The following is a 24,121-nucleotide window of genomic DNA, read 5'->3' as shown; positions in this document are numbered from 1 at the left end:
TGTCGGGGTCCAGGATCAGTGTTGGGATGTCCGGATCAATGCCAGGATCCCGGGATCAGTGTTGGGATGTCTGGATCAATGCCAGGATCCTGGGATCAGTGTCAGGATCAATGCCAGGATTTTAATGCCAGGATCCCGGGATCAGTGTCAGGATCAATGGATCAATACCAGGATCCCGGGATCAGTGTCAGGATCAATACCAGGATCCCGGGATCAGTGTCAGGATCAATGGATCAATACCAGGATCCCGGGATCAGTGTCAGGATCAATGGATCAATACCAGGATCCCGGGATCAGTGTCAGGATCAATGGATCAATACCAGGATCAATACCAGGATCAATACCAGGATCAATACCAGGATCAATACCAGGATCCCAGGATCTCGGCTCCAACCCGGAGCTGGTGCAAACGTTTATTAACAAAGACCCTGGTTGTTCCCCCCCCCCCGGACCCAGCTCCAGGATTGGGCCCCCCCCGGGTCCAGCTCCCCCCCCAGAGCCCATTGGAACCTTCCATGAGCGCCGGCGCTTCCCAAGGGATGGGGGGGGGGGGGGGGGGCTGATCCCTCCCTCCCAGTGCTTCCAGTGGCTCCCAGTGCGGCCGGGATCAGGGTGGGAGAGAGCCTGGGGCTGGAGCGGCCGCTTGGGATGGGCGGAGAGAGCGGTGGTCCTGGGGGGAGAGGGGGAGTGAGGGGGGAATGGGGATGGGGACGGGAATGGGGATGGGAATGGGGATGGGGAAGGGGATGGGAATGGGAATGGGAATGGGGATGGGAATGGGAATGGGGATGGGAATGGGATGGGGATGGGGACGGGAATGGGGATGGGAATGGGAATGGGGATGGGAATGGGGACGGGAATGGGGATGGGAATGGGGACGGGAATGGGGACGGGGGATGGGAATGGGGACGGGAATGGGGACGGGGAATGGGGATAGGGACAGGGAATGGGAACGGGAATGGGAATGGGGACGGGGAATGGGAATGGGGACGGGGAACGGGAATGGGAACAGGGATGGGGACGGGAATGGGGACGGGGAATGGGAATGGGGACGGGGATGGGGACGGGAATGGGGACGGGGAATGGGGATGGGAATGGGGATGGGAATGGGGACGGGGAATGGGGATGGGAATGGGAATGGGGATGGGAATGGGGACGGGGAACGGGAATGGGAACAGGAATGGGAACAAGAATGGGAATGGGAATGAGGAATGGGGAATAGGGAAAGAGAGAAGGGAAAAAGGGAAGAGAAAGAAGGGATGGGGAAAGGGAAAGAGGGGAAGGAAAAAGGGAAAGAGGAGGAGGAGGAAGAGGGGAAGGAGAAAGGGGAAAAGGATGGGAAAGAGGAAGAGGAGGAAGGGAAAGAGGGGAAGGGAATAGGGAAAAGGATGGGAACGAGAAGGAGGAAGCGCATGAGAAGTCGCTGCCCATCCCGATCCCATCCCCATCCCAACGGGCGCTGGGGGGCGCTGCGATCCGGCTCCTGCCCCGTTTGCCTATGGGAAGCTCCCGCATTCCCAAGCCTCATCCCGACCCCCCCCCGGCCGTTGGGAAGCAGCATGGGCAGGCAGGGAATACCGGGAAGAGCATGGAGCCGATCCCGGCCCCGCTATCAGTGCCTATGGAAACGCACCCGCTGGAAGCCGGAGATCTCCACGGAGCCTGGAGCCGCATCCAGGGAACCTGGGCAGGGAAACAGGGAAGGGACCAGGATGGGATCCACCCATCCCGGCAATGGAGCCCTATGGAGATCTGGATCCATTATGTGGCTCCAGGGCCCCCTTTAGCTCCGGACCCCCCTTTAGCTCTGGACCCCTCTTTAGCTCCAGGACCCCCCTTTAGCTCCAGGACCCCCTTTAGCTCCAGGGTCCCCCCTTTAGCTCCGGGTCCCCCCTTTAGCTCCAGGGGTCCCCTTTAGCTCCAGGGGTCCCCTTTAGCTCTGGACCCCCCTTTAGCTCCAGGACCCCCCTTTAGCTCTGGACCCCCCTTTAGCTCCAGGCCCCCCCTTTAGCTCCAGGCCCCCATTTAGCTCCAGGGGTCCCCTTTAGCTCCAGGGTCCCCCCTTTAGCTCCAGGGGTCCCCTTTATCTCCAGGCCCCCCCTTTAGCTCCGGGTCCCCCCTTTGGCTCCAGGGGTCCCCCCTTTAGCTCCGGACCCCCCTTTATCTCCAGGGCCCCCCCTTTATCTCCAGGCCCCCCTTTATCTCCAGGGTCCCCCCTTTAGCTCCAGGCCCCCCCTTTAGCTCCAGGACCCCCTTTATCTCCAGGGTCCCCCCTTTAGCTCCAGGCCCCCTCTTTGGCTCCAGGGGTCCCCCCTTTAGCTCCAGGGCCCCCCCTTTATCTCCAGGGGTCCCCCCTTTAGCTCCAGGCCCCCATTTAGTTCCAGGGGTCCCCCTTTATCTCTGGGGACCCCCCCAGCACCTCTCATCCCATCCTCCGCCTCCTGCTCCGCACTGGGTCTTGCTTCATCCCTTTGGGGGGGCTCCAGGGGGCTCAGCCCTATAGAAAGTGGGGGGGGGGGGGAAACCAGGGTGAAGCTCCCTTGTCCCCCCCTTATCCCAGCTCTGGTGCCCCCATCCTTAGGGATAGGGACGCACTGGAGGGGGGTTCCTCCTTGCTCAGTGGCTCTGCGCTGCCTCCATCCTCCTCATCCTCTTCCTCTTCGCTGGCGTCTTCATCCTCATCTTCATCCTCATCCTCTTCACTGACATCCTCCCATTGCTCTTCCTCCTCCTCCTCCTCCTGGATCAGGGAATGGGGGGGGTCCAGGGGGGGCCTGGTTGGTGCTTCCTCTGTCTATGGGCATCAAAAGGGGGTATCAGAGGGGTATTGGGGTGGGGGGGACCAGGATGGGGGGTACTGGGGTGGGAGGTTTCAGGGTAGTGGGATGGGGGGTACCAGGGCACCAGGATACAGGGATGGGGGATACCAGGGCACTGGGATACAGGGATGGGGGGTACCAGGGCACCTGGATACAGGGATGGGGGGTACCAGGGCACCAGGATACAGGGATGGGGGGTACCAGGGCACCGGGATACAGGGATGGGGGGTACCGGGGCACAAGGATACAGGGATGGGGGGTACCAGGGCATCAGGATGCAGGGATGGGGGGTACAAGGGCACCGGGATGCAGGGATGGGGGGGTACCAGGGCACCAGGATACAGGGATGGGGGGGTACCAGGTCACCAGGATACAGGGATGGGGATACCAGAGCACCCGGATACAGGGATGGGGGGTACCAGGGCACCAGGATACAGGGATGGGGGGTACCAGGGCACCTGGATACAGGGATGGGGGGGTACCAGGGCACCAGGATGCAGGGATGGGGGGTACCAGGGCACTGGGATACAGGGATGGGGATACCAGAGCACCCGGATGCAGGGATGGGGGGTACCAGGGCACTGGGATACAGGGATGGGGGTACCAGAGCACCCGGATACAGGGATGTGGCATACAAGGGCACCGGAATGCAGGGATAGGGGGCATTGGGATAGGGGAACATCAGGGCACTGGGATCAGGGGTTTAAGGGTACCGGGATGGGGGGTACCAGAGCACTGGGATACAGGGCTGGGGAGCACTGGGATGCTCTGAGCCCCATTGCTTCACCTCCCAGTTCTCGGGCATCTCTGCCGGCTCCTTCTCTTCCCATCGGTTGTCGTGCATGCTGCAGGGCGAGATTCCAGCCGCTGGGAGACTCCATAGGGAATGAAGACCCCCCCAAAGCCCAGGATACAACAGACCTGTAGGACTTGGCCCCCCGGCCCCGTGGCTTCTGCTGGGGCAGGAATTCAGCCAGGGTGGGGGGTTTGGGTGCTGGGCGCTGGTGCTCATCCCTAGAGGCTGGATCCCAGGATGGGGCAGCTGTGGAGCCTTCCAGGAACCTGGAATAGGACCGGGAGATGGGGACAATGGGAAAGGGGAGAGCAGGAAAGGTGGCAATGGGAGACAGTGGGACACGGGTGATGCCAGGACAATGGGAGATGGGGGAGGCCAGGATGCAGGTGCCAATGGGAGATGGGTGCCCATGGCCATGGGTGTCAATGGGAGATGGGTGCCCATGGCCATGGGCCTCAGTGGGACACAGGCACCATGGCCATGGGTGTCAATGGGAGATGGGTGCCCATGGCCATGGGTGTCAATGGGAGATGGGTGCTGATGGCCACGGATGTCAATGGGAGATGGGTGCCAACAGCCATGGGTATCAATGGGAGATGGGTGCTGATGGCCATGGGCCTCAGTGGGACACAGGCACCAGGGCCATGGGTGTCAATGGGAGATGGGTGCCAATGGCCATGGGTGTCAGTGGGACATGGGTGCCCATGGCCATGGGTGTCAATGGGAGATGGGTGTCAATGGGAGATGGGTGCCCATGGCCATGGGTGTCAATGGGAGATGGGTGTCAATGGGAGATGGGTGTCAATGGGAGATGGGTGCCAATGGCCATGGGTATCAACGGGAGATGGATGCCAATGGCCATGGCTGTCAATGGGAGATGGGTGCCAATGGGAGACGGGTGCCCATGGCTATGGCTGTCAATGGGAGATGGGTGCCCATGGCTATGGCTGTCAATGGGAGATGGGTGCCAATGGCCATGGGTGTCAATGGGAGATGGGTGTCAATGGGAGATGGGTGCCAATGGCCATGGGTGTCAATGGGAGATGGGTGTCAATGGGAGATGGATGCCAATGGCCATGGGTGTCAATGGGAGATGGGTGTCAATGGGAGATGGATGCCAATGGCCATGGGTGTCAATGGGAGATGGGTGTCAATGGGAGATGGATGCCCACGGCCATGGCTGTCAATGGGAGATGGGTGTCAATGGGAGACGGGTGCCCATGGCCGTGGGTGTCAATGGGAGATGGGTGTCAATGGGAGACGGGTGCCCATGGCCGTGGGTGTCAATGGGAGATGGGTGTCAATGGGAGACGGGTGCCCATGGCTATGGGTGTCAATGGGAGATGGGTGCCCATGTCTATCCCGCGCCATTCCCTACATGCTCTCGGACTTCTCGGCATCCCATTCCCGTCTCCATTGCCCTCCAGGCTTCCGGTGCCGCGCCAGCCGCTCCTGGTCGATCCGTTCCCTTTCCTGCTTCCAGCGCAGGTACTCGGCCCGTTCCCGACCCGTCATGGACAGCGTCATGTCCCCGGCCCCCCCGTGGCGGCCCTAGTGAACGGGAATGGGCTCGGATCCCATGGGATGGGAATGGGAATGGGGGTGATGGGATCTACATACAGGGCTGGGCCACGTCCGTTCCCGTTCCCGTTCCATCCCAGTTTTGACCTTGTCGAAGTCAGGTCCCCCCCAGTTGCGGCCGTGGCGCCGGCTCCCATCCCGACGGTCGGAATCTTGGGATGGACCCGAGCGACGTGGATCGTCCAGGAAATTCCGGACGGGATTCTTCTCTGGGAGCCCATCCTGGGGGGGGGGAGGGGGGATAATGGGAAGGTAAAAGGGGGGGGAACAGGGGGGGATAAAGCAGGGGGTGGAAAAGGGGGGGGAAGGGAGGGGAATGGGGGAGGGGATTGGGGGGGGAAGGGGGTGGAAAAGGGGGTGGAAGGGGGGATGGGGGATGGGGGATAGGGGGGTGAAAAAGGGGGGGAAGGGGAGGGAAAGGGGGTGAAGAGGGGGGTGAAGAGGGGGGATGAGGGGGGGGAAGAGGGTGAAAAAGGGGGGGGAGGAGGGGGGGAAGAGGGGGAAGAGGGGGAAGAGGGGGGGAAAGAGGGGGGGGAAGAGGGGGGTGAAGAGGGGGGGTGAAGACGGGGGGGAAAGGGGGGGGAAAGGGGGGGGGAAAGAGGGGGGAAAGAGGGGGGGGAAGAGGGTGAAAAGGGGGGGTGAAGGGGAGGAAGAGGAGGGGGGGAAGGGGGGGGAGGAGGGGGGGAAAGAGGGGGGAAAGGGGGGGAAGGGGGGGGAAGGGGGGGGAAGAGGGGGGGGAAGAGGGGGGAAGAGGGGGGGAAAGGGGGGAAAGAGGGGGGGGAAGAGGGGGGGAAAGAGGGGGGGGAAGAGGGGGGGAAAGAGGGGGGAAAGAGGGGGGGAAGAGGGGGGGGAAGAGGGGAAGAAAGGGGGAGAAGAGGGGGTTGAATGGGGTGAGGGGGGTTAAAGGGGGGTAAAGGCAGGGAAGGGGGGGCAGGGAAGGGGCCCCCCCCCTCACCCCTCTGGCTCCAGGCCCCCCCCTCACCCTCTGGCTCCAGGCCCCCCCCTCACCCTCTGGCTCCGCTCGTACTCCGCGATCTTCTCCATCTCCTCGTTCATGCGCTCGATGTTCTGGCGCCGGCGCTGCTCCCACTGGGGGGGGCAGGGATGAGACAGGCCAAAACCCAGCCAGAAACACCCAAAACCCATCTAGAAACACCCAAAACCCATCCAGGAGCACCCAAAACCCCCCCTTTTTACCCCAAAACCCAGCCAGAAACACCCAAAACCCCCCCTTTTTACCCCAAAACCCAGCCAGAAACACCCAAACCCCCCCTTTTTACCCCAAAACCCATCCAGGAACACCCAAAACCCCCCTTTTTACCCCAAAACCCAGCCAGGAACACCCAAAACCCATCCAGGAGCACCCAAAACCCCCCTTTTTACCCCAAAACCCAGCCAGAAACACCCAAAACCCCCCCTTTTTACCCCAAAACCCAGCCAGAAACACCCAAAACCCCCCCTTTTTACCCCAAAACCCAGCCAGAAACACCCAAAACCCCCCCTTTTTACCCCAAAACCCAGCCAGAAACACCCAAACCCCCCCTTTTTACCCCAAAACCCAGCCAGAAACACCCAAAACCCTCCCTTTTTACCCCAAAAACAAGCCAGAAACACCCAAAACCCCCCCTTTTTACCCCAAAACCCAGCCAGGAACACTCCAAACCCCCCCTTTTTACCCCAAAACCCAGCCAGAAACACCCAAAACCCCCCCTTTTTACCCCAAAACCCAGCCAGAAACACCCAAAACCCATCTAGAAACACCCAAAATCCATCCAGGAGCACCCAAACCCCCCCTTTTTACCCCAAAACCCAGCCAGAAACACCCAAAACCCCCCCTTTTTACCCCAAAACCCATCCAGGAACACCCAAATCCCATCTAGAAACACCCAAAATCCATCCAGGAGCACCCCAAACCCCCCATTTTTACACCAAAACCCAACCAGGAACACCCAAAATCTCCCTTTTTACCCCCAAGCCCATCCAGAAGTACCCAAAAAAACCCCTTTTTACCCTAAAACCCATCAGAAACACCCAAAATTCTCCTTTTTTACCCCCAAAATCCCTCTTTTTTACCCCAAACCCCTCTCATTTTACCCCAAACCCCATCCAGAAGCACCCAAAACCCCCCCTTTTCACCCCAAAACCCATCTGGAAGCATCCAACCCCCCCCCCCTTTTTAACCCAAACCCTTCCCTTTTTACCCCAAACCCCATCCAGAAGCACCCAAAATCCCCCTTTTTTACCCCAAAACCCCCTCTTTCCACCCAAACCCCTTCTCCCCCCCCCTCCAGCACCCACCTTAGAGGCCTGGCTGGGGCCGGGCCCCCCCCTCACCCCCACTTTGCCCCGGCCCCGGCCCCGCTGCTTCCAATCCCCGGCCCCTTCCAAATGGGGGTCCCCGGGGGGGTCCCCCCGAGGGGGGGGCCTGGGCCTGGAGCCACGGCCAAGCTGGGGCCCCCCCGGTGCCTTCTTCTCCTTGCCCGGGCGCTGCTCCTGCACCGGGGGCATGGGGGGGGTCAGGGGGACCCCAATGGGAGCCCCCCCCCCCCCCCATTTTGGGGGTCCACAATGGGGGGCAATGGGGGGGTCCACTGACCTGGGGGGCAATGGGGGGGTCCCGTGTTCGGCGCAGGGTGGTCACGGCCACCCCCTCCTGCTCGGCTTTCTTCCGGTCCTCCTCGATCTCCTGGGGGGAGGCAGGGATGAAGGAGGGATACAGGGATGAAGGTGGGATACAGGGATGAAGGAGGAATGCAGGTCGGATGCAGGGATGCAGGTGGGATGCAGGGATGAAAGAGGGATGCAGGGATGCAGGTGGGATACAGGGATGAAGGAGGGATACAGGGATGAAGGAGGGATGCAGGGATGAAGGAGGGATACAGGGATGCAGGTGGGATACAGGGATGCAGGTGGGATACAGGGATGAAGGAGGGATACAGGGATGAAGGTGGGATGCAGGGATGCAGATGGGATACAGGGATGAAGGAGGGATACAGGGATGAAGGAGGGATACAGGGATGAAGGTGGGATGCAGGGATGAAGGTGGGATACAGGGATGCAGGTGGGATGCAGGGATGAAGGTGGGATACAGGGATGAAGGAGGGATACAGGGATGAAGGTGGGATACAGGGACGAAGGAGGGATACAGGGATGAAGGTGGGATACAGGGATGAAGGAGGGATACAGGGATGAAGGTGGGATACAGGGATGAAGGAGGGATGCAGGGATGCAGGAGGGATGCAGGGATGCAGGTGGGATACAGGGATGAAGGTGGGATACAGGGATGAAGGAGGGATGCAGGGATGCAGGTGGGATGAAAGTGGGATACAGGGATGAAGGAGGGATGGAGGGATGCAGGTGGGATACAGGGATGAAGGTGGGATACAGGGATGCAAGTGGGATACAGGGATGAAGGAGGGATGGAGGGATGCAGGTGGGATACAAGGATGAATTTGGGATACAGGGATGAAGGAGGGATGCAGGGATGCAGGTGGGATACAGGGATGAAGGAGGGATACAGGGATGAAGGAGGGATGCAGAGATAAGACAAGATGCAGGTGGGATACAGGGATAAAGGTAAGACACAGGTGGGATGCAGGGAATGAAGTGGGATGCAGGGAATGAAGCAGGATTCCCCCCTCCCAACCCCATTCCTATGTGAGCTGTGTGAAGGTGCAGGATGGACCCATATCGATGCCCTCCATGGACCCCATCCTGCCATGGACCAGGCTCCCCCGCACCTGGTACCGCCGGATGATGGCCTCGTTCTTCCTGCGCAGAGCCGCGATCCTCCGGTCCAGCTCCGCATCCTTCTCCTCCTTGGAGCGCAGGTCCAGAGCCGCAGCCTGTGGGGACCGGAGGGGGACAGCTGAGACCGGCTGGGAACAACCGGACCGGAACCGGAGACACCCGAACCGGAGACAGCCGAACCAGAGACAACTGAGACCGGTTGGGAACAACCGGACCCGAACCGGAGACAGCTGAGACCGGTTGGGAACAACCGGACCCGAACCGGAGACACCCGGACCGGAGACACCCGGACTGGAGACAGCTGAACCGGAGACAGCTGAGACCGGTTGGGAACAACCGGACCCGGACCGGAGACAGCTGAGACCGGTTGGGAACAACCGGACCCGGACCGGAGACAGCTGAGACCGGTTGGGAACAACCGGACCCGGACCGGAGACAGCTGAGACCGGTTGGGAACAACCGGACCCGGACCGGAGACAGCTGAGACCGGTTGGGAACAACCAGACCCGGACCGGAGACAGCTGAGACCGGCTGGGAACAACCGGACCCGAACCGGAGACAGCTGAGACCGAACCGGAACCACCCGAACCCGAATCACCCGAACCGGAGCCACCGGAACCGGAGCCACCGGAACCACCGGAACCGGAACCACCCGAACCCGAATCACCCGAACCGGAGCCACCGGAACCGGAACCACCGGAACCGGAACCACCGGAACCGGAGCCACCGGAACCCGAATCACCCGAACCGGAGTCACCGGAACCGGAGCCACCGGAACCACCGGAACCGGAACCACCCGAACCCGAATCACCCGAACCGGAGCCACCGGAACCGGAAGAACCGGAACCACCGGAACCCGAATCACCCGAACCGGAGCCACCGGAACCGGAACCACCCGAGCCCGAATCACCCGAACCGGAGCCACCGGAACCGGAGCCACCGGAACCGGAACCACCGGAACCGGAAGAACCGGAACCACCGGAACCGGAACCACCCGAGCCCTGCCCGGCCTCACCATGGTACCGGTGCCGCGATCCGCTCGTACCGGTTGTCCCCGCCCCTCTGCCCTCACGTCACACCGACTTCCGCTTCCGGTAAGGGCTGGGAGACGGCATTAAAAGGGCAATGGGGGGGACGCGGTGGGGCCCACAATGGGGTCCGTGCCCCCCCTTGTGTCCGTGCCCCCCCGCCCCACATCCCCATGTGCCCCCCATGTTTTCCTATGTCCCCCCACATCCCCATGTGCCCCCCAAGTCTCCTGTGCCCCCCCCATACCCCTCCCCACGTGTTCTCCAATCTCCGCCCACCCCCCCCCCCTTTATCCGTTACGGTGGGCGTGGCCACGCCCCTTTGGCCACGCCCCCCGCCTGTCTCCATGGCAGCTGCGGCTCTGGCCGCGGCCGAGCCACGCGATTGGCTGAGCCGGGCCCGGCACGTGGCGCCGGGGGGCGGGGCCAAGGGGCGGCGGGAGCGAGGCAGGGACTGGGGGGGGGGAGCACCGTAGAGGGACCTATAGAGACCCATAGAGACCCATAGGGACCTATAGAGACCCATAGGGACCTATAGAGACTCATAAAGACCCATAGGGACCCATGGAGACCCATAGGGTGACCCATAGAAGGACCTATAGCGGTACCTACAGCTGTACCCATAGCCATAACCACCCGCAGCGGTACCTATGGAGGTGCCTATGGGTGTTACCTATGGCTGTACCCTATAGCCGTTCCCTATAGCCGTTCCCTATAGTGCTGCCCATAGGTAGGGTCACCCATGGACAGGTGTCACCCATAGATGGGGTTACCCATAGGGTCAGTTGCTATGGGAGGTCAGCTATAGGGTTTTCCACAGGGTTATCTATAGGGTTTCCATAGGGTTGTACATAGGGTTATCTATGGAGTTATATGTAGGGTCACTATAGGCTTACCTATAGGGTCACTGGAGGGTTATTTATAGTATTATCCATACAATCACTATAGGGTTACCCATAGGGTCATTATAGAGTTAGCTATAGGGCTATCTATAGGATCACTATAAGGTCATCTACAGGACTATCTCCAGGGCTACCTGTAGCATCACTGTGGGGTTATCTATAGGGCTATGCATAGGGTCACTATGGGGTTATCTATAGGACAGGGCTATTTATGGGATAATTACAGGGTTATCTATAGGATTATTCATAAGGTTGCTATAGGACTATCTATATGGCTATCTATAGGGTCACTACAGGATTATGTATAGGGTTATTCATAAGGTTGCTATAGGACTACCTATAGGGCTATCTACAAGGCTATCTATAGGTACACTACAGGGTTATATATGGGGTTATTCATAAGGTTCCTATATGACTATCTATAGAGATATCTATAGGGTCACTACAGGGTTATCTATAGGGTTACTCATAAGATTCCTATAGAACTATCTATAGGGCTATCTATAGGGTCACTACAGGGTTATCTATAGGACTATCTATATGGTCACCACAAGGTGATCTATAGGGTCACTATAGGGTTTTCTATAGGTTTTCCATAGGTTTCTATAGGTTTTCCATAGGTTTCTATAGGTTTTCCATAGGTTCCCATAGGTTTATCCGCGGGGTTCCCGCACTGTCGCGCGCTCCGCTGGATACAGGCGCCGCCGCGGGCTCTGATTGGCTGCGGCGGAGGCGGCTCCGTCCAATCAGAGCGCGGCGGCGGCAGCGCGCGGGGAGGGGGGGGGGGGGGGGGCCGGAGGGCGCGCGCGGGATGGGAAGGGGGGGGGGGAATAGCCGTGTCCGAGGTCAAAGGTCAAAGGTCAGGATTAGGGGTCCCGGTGTCACCGGGGGGGGGGGGTCGGGTCGGTTCCATTTGGGGGTCCCCAAGGGGGGGGTTCGGGGGGGGGGGGGGGGGGGGGCGGGGACTTTTGGACCCTTCCCGCTGTTACCGGGCGGCGGCGGCGGCGAAACCTGCCCTGGAAACGGGGGGGGGGGGAAGGGGGGGGGGGGTCATGGGGGGGGGAGGGGCTTCCCATGCCCCCCCCCCCCCACCCCCCCCAAACCCCCCCCCGGGGTCCTCGTTGGTCGCTGCCACAAGCCCGAACTTGTTCGCGGGGGGGGGGGGTGGGTGGGAAGGGGGCGTGTCGGTGACGTCACAGAGGGGCGGGGCCGCGCCCCGAGCGGGCAGCACAGAGCGAGCCGGTGCCGGCGCCGATCGCGCGGTTCATGCGGCTGCGGTGAGTGAGGGACCGGGAGCCCCATTGAGCCCTATGGAGCCCCATAGATACCCCATTGAGCCCTATGGAGCCCCATAGATACCCCATAGAGCCCCATAGATACCCCATAGAGCCCTGTGGAGCCCCATAGATACCCCATAGAGCCCTATGGAGCCCCATAGATACCCCATAGAGCCCTGTGGAGCCCCATTAGATACCCCATAGAGCCACATAGATACCCCATTGAGCCCTATGGAGCCCTATAGATACCCCATAGAGCCCTGTGGAGCCCCATAGATACCCCATAGAGCCCTATGGAGCCCCATAGATACCCCATAGAGCCCCATAGATACCCCATAGAGCCCTATGGAGCCCCATAGATATCCCATAGAGCTCTATGGAGCCCCATAGATACCCCAGAGAGCCCTATGGAGCCCCATGGATACCCCATAGAGCCCTATGGAGCCCCATAGATATCCCATAGAGCTCTATGGAGCCCCATAGATACCCCAGAGAGCCCTATGGAGCCCCATAGATACCCCATAGAGCCCTATGGAGCCCCATAGATATCCCATAGAGCTCTATGGAGCCCCATAGATACCCCAGAGAGCCCTATGGAGCCCCATGGATACCCCATAGAGCCCTGTGGAGCCCCATAGATACCCCAAAGAACCCTATAACCACCCCATAGAACTCCGCAGACATCCCACAACCTCCCCATAGCACCCCATAGATACGCGAGAGCATCCCATAAGCAGCCCCATAGACACCCCGTAACCAGCCTATAACCACCCCATAACTGACCCATAACCGCCCGTGGGGCAGCACGTGGGGGGGGCAGGGCGCGGTGGGGATCGGGGGGGGGGGGGGGGGTCCCCCCGTTCTCCTCGTTCCCCTCATCCCGTTTCCCTGTTCCCAGTCCCGTTCCTGTGGTCCCAATCGCGCTCCCCCATTCCCGTTCCCATTCCCGGTCCCATTCCCGGTCCCGTTCCCATTTCCCTCTTCCTGTTCCCGTACCCATTCCCGGTTCGCTCCCCGTCCCCCATTCCCAGTCCGGATCCCGTGCTCCCATCCCGGCTCATCCGGTCCCATTCCCCCATCCCCATTCCCATCCCCATTCCATCCCCATTCCCATCCCATTCCCATCCCCATCCCCATCCCCATCCCATCCCCATCCCATTCCCATTCCCATTCCCATCCCCATCCCCATCCTCATCCCATTCCCATCCCATCCCATCCCATCCCCATCCCATTCCCATCCCATCCCATCCCCATCCCATCCCATCCCCATCCCCATCCCCATCCCATCCCATCCCCATCCCATCCCCATCCCCATCCCATCCCATCCCCATCCCCATCCCATCCCATCCCATCCCATCCCATCCCATCCCCATCCCATCCCCATCCCATCCCCATCCCCATCCCCATTCCCATCCCCATCCCCATCCCATCCCCATCCCCATCCCATTCCCATCCCATCCCCATCCCCATCCCCATCCCATTCCCATCCCATCCCATCCCATCCCATCCCCATTCCCATCCCCATCCCCATCCCCATCCCATTCCCATCCCATCCCATCCCCATCCCCATCCCATCCCATCCCCATCCCATTCCCATCCCATTCCCATCCCATTCCCATTCCCGGTCCCACCGCCTCGGGCCGTGCCCGGTTTGTTTACAAACACGCCCGCTCACTGTAGCGCCCCCTGGCGGCCGCGCCGCATGACGCACCCGCGTGTCCGGGGGGGGGGGGGGGGGATGGATTCGCCTTAAAGGGGGGGGGGCTGTTTGGGGGTGCCCCCCCCCCCCCCATTGACACCCCCCTCCCCCCCCCCCCATAGACCCCCCCGGCAGCCATGGCCAGAGCCCTGCGGGAACCCAGCCCCCCCGCGCCCCCCCCCGCGCCGAGCCCCGCCCCTGAGCTGCGCCCCCCCCGGGGAGCCCCCCCCCGCCTGCGGCCTCTTCCATTGCGGGGCGCGGGGGGAGCCGGACCCCCCCCTTCACACCCCCCACCCCGGCGGCACCCACAGCGGACACGGTGAGGACGGGGGGGGGGTCCCATTACTTATGGGAGCATCTCATTATGGGGGGGGTCCTGTTATGGGGGGTCCCATTATGGGGGGGGTCCCGTTATTGGGGGGGTTTCCGTTATGGGAGGGGTTCCATTATGGGGGGGTCCTGTTATGGGGGGTCCCGTTATAGGGGGGGTCCGTTATGGGGGGGTCCCATTATGGGGGGGATCTGTTATGGGAGGGGTTCCATTATGGGGGGGTCCGTTATGGGGGGGTCCAATTATGGGGGGGGGGTCCTGTTATGGGGGGTCCCGTTATGGGGGGTCCCATTATGGGGGAGTTCCCTTATGGGGGAGGGTCCCATTATAGGGGGGTCCCATTATGGGGGTTTCCATTATATGGGGGGGTTCTGTTATAGGGGGGGCCTTTTATCCATGGGGGGGTTCCCATTGTTGGCAGGGTCCCTTTACCTATGGGGGTCCCATTATCCATGGAGGGGGGGGTCCTATTATGGGGGGCCCCATTCCCATGGGAGGGATCCCTCTGCCCATGCCTCCCCCATCAATGTATTTGGGGGACCCCCCCTTTAATTCTCCCTTCCCCCTCCCCCCAGACGAATTCCCCCCCCCCAGCCGCTGGGGAGCACACGGGACCCCCCCCTCCCAGTGTTGGGGTCCAGGGGGGGGTCCCCAATGGGCGAGAGGTGGGCGCCCGCCTGCGTCGCCTGGGGGATGCCTTCCAGCGCCAGCACGAGCTGCAGGTGAGGGGGGGGCACCCCAAAACCCTGCACCCCCCCATCCCATTGTCCCCAATGGTATCCCCCCTATTCCCAATAGTATCCCCCCTATTCCCAGTGCTATTCCCCCTCCTTTCTACTCACTACAGGGAAAGAGGAGGGGGGGGCACCCCAAAACCCTGCACCCCCCATCCCATTGTCCCTAATGGTATCCCCCCTATTCCCAATGGTATCCCCCCTATTCCCAGTGCTATTCCCCCTCCTTTCTACTCACTACAGGGAAAGAGGAGGGGGGGGCACCCCAAAACCCTGCACTCCCCATCCCATTGTCCCCAATGGTATCCCCCCTATTCCCAGTGCTATTCCCCCTCCTTTATACTCAGTACAGGGAAAGATGAAGGGGAGGGGGGCACCCCAAAATCCCCCCCCATACCCTTATTCCCAACCTGGTCACCACCGGTAATGGGATGATGGGGGGGGGGGGGCACCCCAAAATCCCCCTTTCCCCCCATTCCCAGTGTCCCACACACCCCAGGGAAAAGGGGTGGGGGGGAGGTTGGGTTTTGAGGGGGGGCACCCCCATATTAACGCTGCCCCCCCCCCTTGCAGCGGGAGCAGCGTGGTGCCGGTGGTGGCGTGTTTTGGGGTCCCCTCTGCCGCCTGCTCTCGCAGTTGTTGGGAGCCATCTACAACCTGCACGAATAGGGCCCTGCCTGCACCCCAAAACAGGCCCTGGGTCCTGCTGTACCCCAAAACAGGCCCTGGGTCCTGCTGTACCCCAAAACAGGGCCTGGGTCCTGCTGTACCCCAAAACAGGCCCTGGGTCCTGCTGCACCCCAAAACAGGCCCTGGGTACTGCTGCACCCCAAAACAGGGCTTAGGTCCTGCTGTACCCCAAAACAGGGCCTGGGTCCTGCTGTACCCCAAAACAGGGCCTGGGTCCTGCCTGCACACCCCAAGGGGTGTCTATGCATCCCCCCCCATTGCTATTTATTGGGGTGCATTTTAGGGGCTGGGGTGGGGAGATAAATGGGGGGGGTAGCCCCCCCACCCCCTCTATGGGGGTGCTGGTGCTGTCTATAGTGTATATGGGGCTGTATATAGGGTGTACAGTGTATATAGAGGTGTATGTATGGGGGGGTGTATATAGGGGTGTACATGATAACTGTATATGAGATGTACATAGCGGTGTACATAGGGGATGTATATATGGGGTGTATATAGGGGGGGATGTGTGGGAGGGTGTATATAGGGGGGGTACCTATAGGGGTACCTATGGGGGGGGCATTGGGGCTATTCCTGGGTTTGTACCTTTGTTTCCAATAAACTGATTTGAAGGAGATGGGAGGGGTGATGTAATTTGGGGGTACAGAAGGGTTATGGGGGGGGCACTTTAGGGGTACATAGGGTTTGGGGGGGTGGGAATGGGGGGGACCATGAGGTTTATGGGGGGGGGGGGGGGGGCTGGGATTTAGGGGCTCCATAAGGGCTGGGTTGAGGCCGCAGCATTGGGGACCATGGGGTTTGGTGGGGGGGGGGGTTCAGCATTACCCCCCTCCAATTGCAGCCCCCATTAAACCGCTTTGTACAAACCAGCTTTTATTAACCCAAAACACCCCCCCCCCATCTTGGGGTGCATGGGGGGGTGGGCACCCCCCATTGACCCCCCCATGTTCAGGGGGGGCCCAGACACTCCACGATGCCATTGCCTTTGATGCCATCAAAGAAGAAGAAGTTGTTGTGGGGGGGGTCACGTTGGGATAGGGCCTGGGAGGGGGTGGGAATGGGGTCAGGATTGGGCCCCCCCACCCCCAAAAAGGGGGGTTTTGGGGAGCAAAGGGGGGGTCTTTACCTTGCAACCCCCCCCCCCCCCTTCATCCCATACCTTGACCACCTCCTGGCCCAGGATGCCTCCAACCACAGCGCAGACCGGAGCCATCTCGGAGAAGCAGTAACTGGAATGGGAAGGATCCAATGGGAAAAGCTTGGAATGGCAGCATGGGGGGGGGGCATCCATCCTTCCCCCCCCCCACCCCCCCCAATAGGAGTTTGGTGTCTCCACCCTGCCATAAATAAGCCCTTCCGAATGCCCCCCCACTCGCGTGGCACATTCCCACCATTCCCAATGGGAAGCGTGTGGGGACATGCAGGGAAGGATAGGAAGTCCTGGTGCTCCCACCCCCCCCCCATCCCATCCTATCCCATCCCATCCCATCCCCCCCCATCCCATCCCATCCCATCCCATCCCATCCCATCCCATCCCCCCCCCATCCCATCCCATCCCATCCCAAAGTGTCAGGGTTGAGGCCAGGACTTGGTGTCCCCACAAAGGGATTCCTCTCTGGGTCAGGCCCTGGGGAAGGATGATCCCATGGGAATCTCGGCATTCCCGGCTCACCTGACAAAGTCGTCACATTCCCACCATTCCCAATGGGAAGCGTGTGGGGACATGCAGGGAAGGATAGGAAGTCCTGGTGCTCCCCCCCCCATCCCATCCCATCCCATCCCATCCCATCCCATCCCCATCCCATCCCCATCCTATCCCATCCCCCCCCATCCCATCCCATCCCATCCCATCCCAAAGTGTCAGGGTTGAGGCCAGGACTTGGTGTCCCCACAAAGGGCCCTGGGGAAGGAAGGATGATCCCATGGGAATCTCGGCATTCCCGGCTCACCTGATGAAGTCGTCGGGAAGCAGCGTGGTGCTGACTCCCAGTGCTTCCAGTACGTCGGTGCGGATCTGGAGCAGCAGCTTGGAGTCCTCAGCATAGCTCTGGGGGGATGGATCCCGGCCCTTATCCGTCCGGAATTTCAGCAGCACTGGGATAGGGAAGGAGCAGAGTCACCTCCATGCTGGGAACATTCCCAATGGCTCTGCCAGCACTGGGAGAAGCCCTTGGTCAAACCTTCCCCTTTGGGAAAGCTCCTGGCTCTTCCCAAGGGAAGAGAGGAAGGCTCTGGAATGCTTTGGCATTCCCGGGATGCTGCCACTGAAGGCCCCTCAGAACCCCTCCAATCCAACCCAAAACCACTGGGATTCATGGAGGGATGGATCTCAGTTCCTGGGGCTCAGTCGGGAAGAGCAGCAGGAATGGGGAGCAGGGAATGGGGAGCAGGGAATGCTTACCTTGGAGCAGGGAATGGGGAGCAGGGAATAGGGAGCAGGGAATGGGGAGCAGGGAATGCTTACCTTGGAGGAGGGAATGGGGAGCAGGGAATGGGGAGCAGGGAATGGGGAGCAGGGAATGGGGACCTGGGAATGGGGAGCAGGGAATGGGGAGCTGGGAATGGGGAGCCGGGAATGCTTACCTTGGAGCAGGGAATGGGGAGCTGGGAATGGGAAGCAGGGAATGGGAAGCAGGGAATGGGGAGCAGGGAATGCTTACCTTGGAGCAGGGAATGGGGAGCTGGGAATGGGAAGCAGGGAATGGGGAGCCGGGAATGCTTACCTTGGAGCAGGGAATAGGAAGCAGGGAATGGGGAGCAGGGAATGGGGACCTGGGAATGGGGAGCCGGGAATGCTTACCTTGGAGCAGGGAATGGGGAGCTGGGAATGGGGAGCCTGGAATGCTTACCTTGGAGCAGGGAATGGGAAGCAGGGAATGGGGAGCCGGGAATGCTTACCTTGGAGCAGGGAATGGGAAGCAGGGAATGGGGAGCAGGGAATGGAATGGGAAGCTGGGAATGCTTACCTTGGAGCTGGAAATGGGGAGCAGGGAATGGGAAGCTGGGAATGGGAAGCAGGGAATGGGAAGCTGGGAATGGGGAGCAGGGAATGAGAAGCAGGGAATGCTTACCTTGGAGCAGGGAATGGGAAGCTGGGAATGGGAAGCTGGGAATGGGAAGCTGGGAATGGGGAGCTGGGAATGGGGAGCTGGGAATGAGAAGCAGGGAATGCTTACCTTGGAGCAGGGAATGGGAAGCTGGGAATGGGGAGCTGGGAATAGGAAGCAGGGAATGGGGAGCAGGGAATGAGAAGCAGGGAATGCTTACCTTGGAGCAGGGAATGGGAAGCTGGGAATGGGAAGCTGGGAATGGGAAGCTGGGAATGGGGAGCAGGGAATGGGGAGCAGGGAATGGGGAGCAGGGAATGCTTACCTTGGAGCAGGGAATGGGGAGCTGGGAATGGGGAGCCAGGAATGCTTACCTTGGAGCAGGGAATGGGGAGCTGGGAATGGGGAGCCGGGAATGCTTACCTTGGAGCAGGAAGTAATCCGGAGCTGTGCGTTTCAGGGCCGCTGCTGCCTTCTCCCCTCTCCAATCCACGGCCAGAGCCTCCTTCAGTGGGCAGAAGATGAGGCGCTGCCAGGACATGGGATGAGAAGGATGCATGGAAAAGGCCCCGGCTCTTCCCAATGGATGAGCCCGGGATCATCCTCAACTTCCTCAAGGAACTAGGGAATGGTTTGGATGCAAGGGGCCTTAAAGCTCATCCCGTTGCAAGCAAGGGGAAGGGGGCTCCTTCCATCCTTGAATGCTGCCAGGGATGGAGCATCCAAACCCTCTCCATCAACGCATCCCAGTATCCCACCCCCGTCCATCTCAGTATCCCATCCACCTCTCCCCATTGGAAAGCTGGTCCTCCTCATCCCATCCCTTATCCAAAGGCCCTCTCCAGGTTTCCTGTATCCCTTTTAGGCTAAGGTCCCTCTGGAGCTTCTCATCTCCAGGCTGGACCACCCTAATTCCACTGCTATCCCTTGGGATCGGAGCTGGGGATGGGATTTGACCAAGCACAAACTGGTATCTATGGGAAAACCAGCTTCAAGGAGCTGAAGGTCTCCCATAGGGACACAGGGAAACAGCTCAGGGCATGCAAGGCTTTGGCATCTCCCAGATGCATCCGGAGGAATTCCAGGCTTGGAATCACACACAGACCCCCCCCCCCCCCAATGGCAGGAGGGTGACAGCTGCTTCCATTGGCATCCCGGGAATATTCCCAGCCCTTCCAAGGGGAAGCTGCACCCCTCAAGTGAGGCAAAGGGACACAAAGGGCAGCTCAGCTGCTCCTCCTCATTGCCAGGGGGGGTTTTCCACTCCTCCCACCAAATTCCAGTTGGGAGAGGGAAACAATGCCCGGCCCGGAGGCATTTCCATGTGAAAAGGTTTGGCTTTGGGGCAGATTCCATCCCCAAGACATGGAAAACCTCCTCCAAGGGGGCTCAGCCACAACAAGGGCTGGAAAACTGCTTGCATCCCATCCAAACCAGGATGGAATTCCCTCACACCAGGAATGGGAAGCAACCAGCTTGGGGCTGGGGGGGGGTCCAACCTATAAACACCCCCCCCCCCCCTCTCTGGGATAACCTGGCCTCATGGATCATTGCAGCACCAAAACCTCACCCTGGAGCTGAGATTCCCAAGGAATCCCTGCCCTTGGCTGGATCCCGGAGGTCTCCATTGGGATTTTCCCACTCACTTTCTTCACCATGGTGGTCTCGGAAGGATCCACTCTGGCTTTCTTGGTGTCTGGCCCATCCTCCACAGCCGGGCTGGCTTTGGGCACTACTTTGGGTTTTTCCCTATGGAAGTAAAAGACGGAGAAGCCCCAGGCCTTGTTTGTGCTGCTCCATAGGGAACGATGCCCGGATTCATGGAATGGTTCTGGTTGGAAAGGAGCTTAAAGCTCATCCAGCTCCAAGCAAGGGGCAGGGACATCTTCCCACTAGCCAGGTTGTTCCAGGAGCATCCAAACCTTTTCCATTAACCCATCCCAGTGTCCCTTCATCCCACTATCCCATCCACTTATTCCAATTGGAAGCTGCCCCTCCTCACCCAATCCCTTATCCAGGTTTCCCCTTCCCTTATCCAGGTTTCCCCATCCTTCATCCCTGTTTCCCTATCCCTCACCCACGTTTCCCCTTCCCTAATCCAGGTTTCTCCATCCCTTATCCAGGTTTCCCCTTCCCTCATCCAAGTTTCCCCATCCCTTATCCAGGTTTCCCCTTCCCTTATCCAGGTTTCCCCATCCCTTATCCAGGTTTCCCCTTCCCTCATCCAAGTTTCCCCATCCCTTATCCAGGTTTCCCCATCCCTTATCCAGGTTTCATCCCTCATCCAGGTTTCCTGTAGGCTCCAGAGCTGCTCTAAGGTGGGCAAATCCCATCCTTGATCCCACAGGACCAGCACACGGGGGGGGGGGGTTTATGGATCACATTGAGCTTCTCCTTCCCCACCACTTCCAAGTGGGAATTCCTGCCCCTTCCATACTCACTCCACGAACTCGTGGTCCCCCAGGTCAGCAAACATGTAACCATGGTAACCAAAGACATCCCCAGCGAAGAACTTGATGCTGTTCTTGTGGCAGATGTGGTTGATCCTCACCATCACATCCCGGGAGCAGCAGGTCAGGCAGACCTGGGAATGGCAATGGGAATGACATTAGGGGATCCTTCCATGGTTATTCCATGCCAATGAGTTGGTTTCCCTCCCTTTGCTCCAAGGATATGGGGACCCAACAGCTGATCTGGGGCTGGAGCTAAAGAAGGATGGATTTAAACCTGGGATGCATGGATAAAGGGGAGCTCCCCCATGTTATCCATACCCCCACTTGGATGTGCTGCTGGTCCTCCTCCAGCCAGCTTGGAATCCTCCCCATCCCATCCCAATGGAAGCAGGCAAAGGGAACTGAACAGCAGGGGCATGAAGAAGACCCCATCCCATCGCACCGCATCAAACTGCCTGAAGAATTCCTCAGGTTTGGCATCCACATTCCCAGCATCAGCTTTGACATCCACCATGGGGTTGAGGTTCTGGGCCCGCTCCAGGGAGGCTTCCGCACGATTCCGGCCCAAGGATCCTACTGGGATGAGGAACTGAGCCCGGGTGTCCTCTTGGGAAACCTGGAATGGGAGGAAACAGCAGGATGGGTTTTCCATAGGGGAAGTGGGAGAAGCTCCTGAGAGCTCAACGTGGCACAGAGACCAGCAAAGGAAGGAATCAAGCTCTGGGTGCTCTCTGCTGGTCCTCAATCCCTATGGATGCGGATCTGGATGCTGGGCTCGCAGCTCCCTCTTGTGCCCAAGGAGAGGCCAGGCCGTGGTCTGGAGCCAAAAGGCTCGGGAATTCCATCCCATCCACGGGGCTGCGGAGCGACTGCATCCCAAAAGGGAGCGATTCCAGCCCAAAACGCAGCCATCCCATTCCAAAACCAGATGTGTCCCAAACCAGCCTCATTCTGCTCCAAAAGGCAACAGTTTCACCCCAAAACGCCCCCATCCCACCCCAAAATGCAGCCATCCCATTCCAAAACCAGCCCTGTCCCAACCCAGCCTCATTCAGCCCCAAAAGGCAACAGTTTCAGCCCAAAATAGCCCCATCCCACCCCAAAAAGCAGCTCACCTGCTGATGGTCCAGCATGGTCAAGCCTTTGACTCCAGCCAGGATGAGGTTCTTGGCTACCTCCGCTCCCAGCCCCTTCATCCCTACCAGGAGCACCCGGGATGCGCGTAACCTGCGGCACAAAGGATCCTTTAGGACATGGGAAAGTGGGATTCCATGGGGCAGGAAAGGCTCGAGCCTCAGCATCCCTGCTTGGGAATAGGGATGCTTTGTCCTGAGGGAGGAAGGAGCCTTGAAAGCTGGGAACTGAGCCCTTATAGAGGGAATAGGGCCTAAGGAAGAGGGGTTCCACAGTAGGGAATAGGCAGGCATTGGCCTGAACCCTTATAGAGGTAATAGACCCTAAGGTAAAGGGTTTCCAGCAGGGAATAGGCAGGCATTGGCAATTCCAGCTGGGAACTGAACCCTTATAGAGGTAATAGACCCTAAGGTAAAGGGTTCCACAGTAGGGAATAGGCAGGCATTGGCCTGAACCCTTATAGAGGTAATAGACCCTAAGGTAAAGGGTTTCCAGCAGGGAATAGGCAGGCATTGGCAATTCCAGCTGGGAACTGAGCCCTTATAGAGGTAATAGACCCTAAGGTAAAGGGTTTCCAGCAGGGAATAGGCAGGCATTGGCAATTCCAGCTGGGAATGAAGCAGGAGCTATTTCTCCTCCCCCCTTTTCAAGCCCTATTGAGCTCCTGGGACCCCCCCCCCAGAAAATACAGAAGCCCCTAAACAGCCCTCAAGGTCCCCACAGATTCCTATAGGGCCCCCATACCCCCCCCCCCCATCACCTTTACAAGCATCTATAGGGTTCACCCCAGCACCTATAGACTCCTTCACATTGCAACCCTCCCTTTGATCCCTATAGGACCCCCAGAAACCCCTCCAGACCCATATAGGACCCCCATAAGCCCCTATAGAACTCCCCATAAACCTCTCCAGGCCCCTATAGGACCCCCATAAGCCCCTATAGGACCCCCATAAGCCCCTGTAGGACCCCCATAAGCCCCTCCAGGACCCCCATAAGCCCCTCTAGGCCCATATAGGACCCCCATAAACCCCTCAAGGCCCCTATAGGACCCCTATAAACCCCTCCAGCCCCCCCTACAACCCTCCCAAAGCCTCTTTAAGTCCCTCCTCCCATTACACATCCCCTCCAGGACCCCCCCCCCCCCCAGGCCCCTATAGGCCCCCCCCCTGAGGCCTCAATCCCCGCAGCTCCACGGACCTCTTCTGGGCCTCCAGCCCCCAGAGCCGGATCTGCCGGTCATACTGGGCCGCTTCCTCCTCGCTGATGCCGCCGGGGCCTCCCTCCTCCTTCTCCACCATCACCGCCGCCGTCTCCTTTACCTCACGGCAGCCCGCTCGGTACCCGGCACCTTCCACTTTCACCGGAGGGGGGGGGGGGGACGGACCGGGAGGATTCAGCTCCCGGTACCGGAGGCTTCTTCTCCTCAGCCTCACTTCCAAGCACCTCAACGGGAATCTCCCTTCGTTACAAGCTCCGTTACCGAGGCGAGGAGCCGCGGCTCGGCGCTTAGGGAAGCCCTCAACGCAGCAGTAACCCCCCTATGGACCGAGTCAAATGGATTCACCCTCGGCCCTTTCCGTCAATGGGGGGGTAGCGGCGCCGTTCGGTTGTTTCCGCCACCGCTCGGCTGTTTCCGTCAGTTGGGGGGGGGGTAGCGGCTCCGTTCGGTTGTTTCCGTCCCCACTCGGCTGTTTCCGTCAGTTGGGGGGGGGGGGCAGCGGCGCCGTTCGGTTGTTTCCGTCCCCTCTCGGCTGTTTCCGTCAGTTGGGGGGGGGGCAGCGGCTCCGTTCGGTTGTTTCCGTCCCCACTCGGCTGTTTCCGTCAGTTGGGGGGGGGGGGGGTGAGCGGCTCCGTTCGGTTGTTTCCGTCCCCTCTCGGCT

General features: G+C 60.0%; 2 protein-coding genes across 3 annotated transcripts; both read right to left on the bottom strand.

Annotated features, from left to right (window-relative positions):
• Positions 1–475: 475 nt before the first annotated feature.
• CCDC9 (coiled-coil domain containing 9) lies at positions 476–10,121 on the bottom strand. Of its 2 annotated transcripts, none has more exons than XM_034072171.1 (13): positions 9,962–10,121; positions 8,937–9,041; positions 7,793–7,882; positions 7,495–7,689; positions 6,205–6,285; positions 5,236–5,418; positions 4,994–5,166; positions 3,741–3,881; positions 3,607–3,664; positions 2,596–2,794; positions 2,420–2,497; positions 1,634–1,683; positions 476–670 (listed from the first exon to the last, which is right to left on the bottom strand). In XM_034072171.1, the coding sequence occupies exons 1-13, from the start codon at positions 9,962–9,964 to the stop codon at positions 608–610; spliced, it is 1,419 nt and encodes a 472-aa protein (XP_033928062.1). In that variant the 5' UTR covers positions 9,965–10,121; the 3' UTR covers positions 476–607. The 2 variants fall into 2 exon arrangements, with proteins under 2 accessions (XP_033928062.1, XP_033928063.1); XM_034072172.1 differs by lacking the exon at positions 476–670 and adding an exon at positions 1,330–1,528 and having other exon boundaries at positions 1,591–1,683.
• Positions 10,122–16,489: 6,368 nt separating this feature from the next.
• Positions 16,490–23,824, bottom strand: SAE1 (SUMO1 activating enzyme subunit 1). The gene is made up of 9 exons (XM_034072175.1): positions 23,439–23,824; positions 22,223–22,334; positions 21,550–21,723; positions 21,096–21,238; positions 20,301–20,403; positions 19,078–19,183; positions 17,557–17,701; positions 16,767–16,836; positions 16,490–16,648 (listed from the first exon to the last, which is right to left on the bottom strand). Exons 1-9 carry the CDS (start codon positions 23,537–23,539, stop codon positions 16,556–16,558), a joined length of 1,047 nt encoding a protein of 348 aa, XP_033928066.1. The 5' UTR covers positions 23,540–23,824; the 3' UTR covers positions 16,490–16,555.
• Positions 23,825–24,121: the final 297 nt, after the last annotated feature.

Source organism: Melopsittacus undulatus, chromosome 24 (assembly GCF_012275295.1).
Source record: "Melopsittacus undulatus isolate bMelUnd1 chromosome 24, bMelUnd1.mat.Z, whole genome shotgun sequence".
In the NCBI taxonomy this organism is placed as follows: domain Eukaryota; kingdom Metazoa; phylum Chordata; class Aves; order Psittaciformes; family Psittaculidae; genus Melopsittacus; species Melopsittacus undulatus.
Note: the sequence above shows the minus strand (reverse complement) of the source record. Positions and strands in the feature narration are given on the sequence as shown.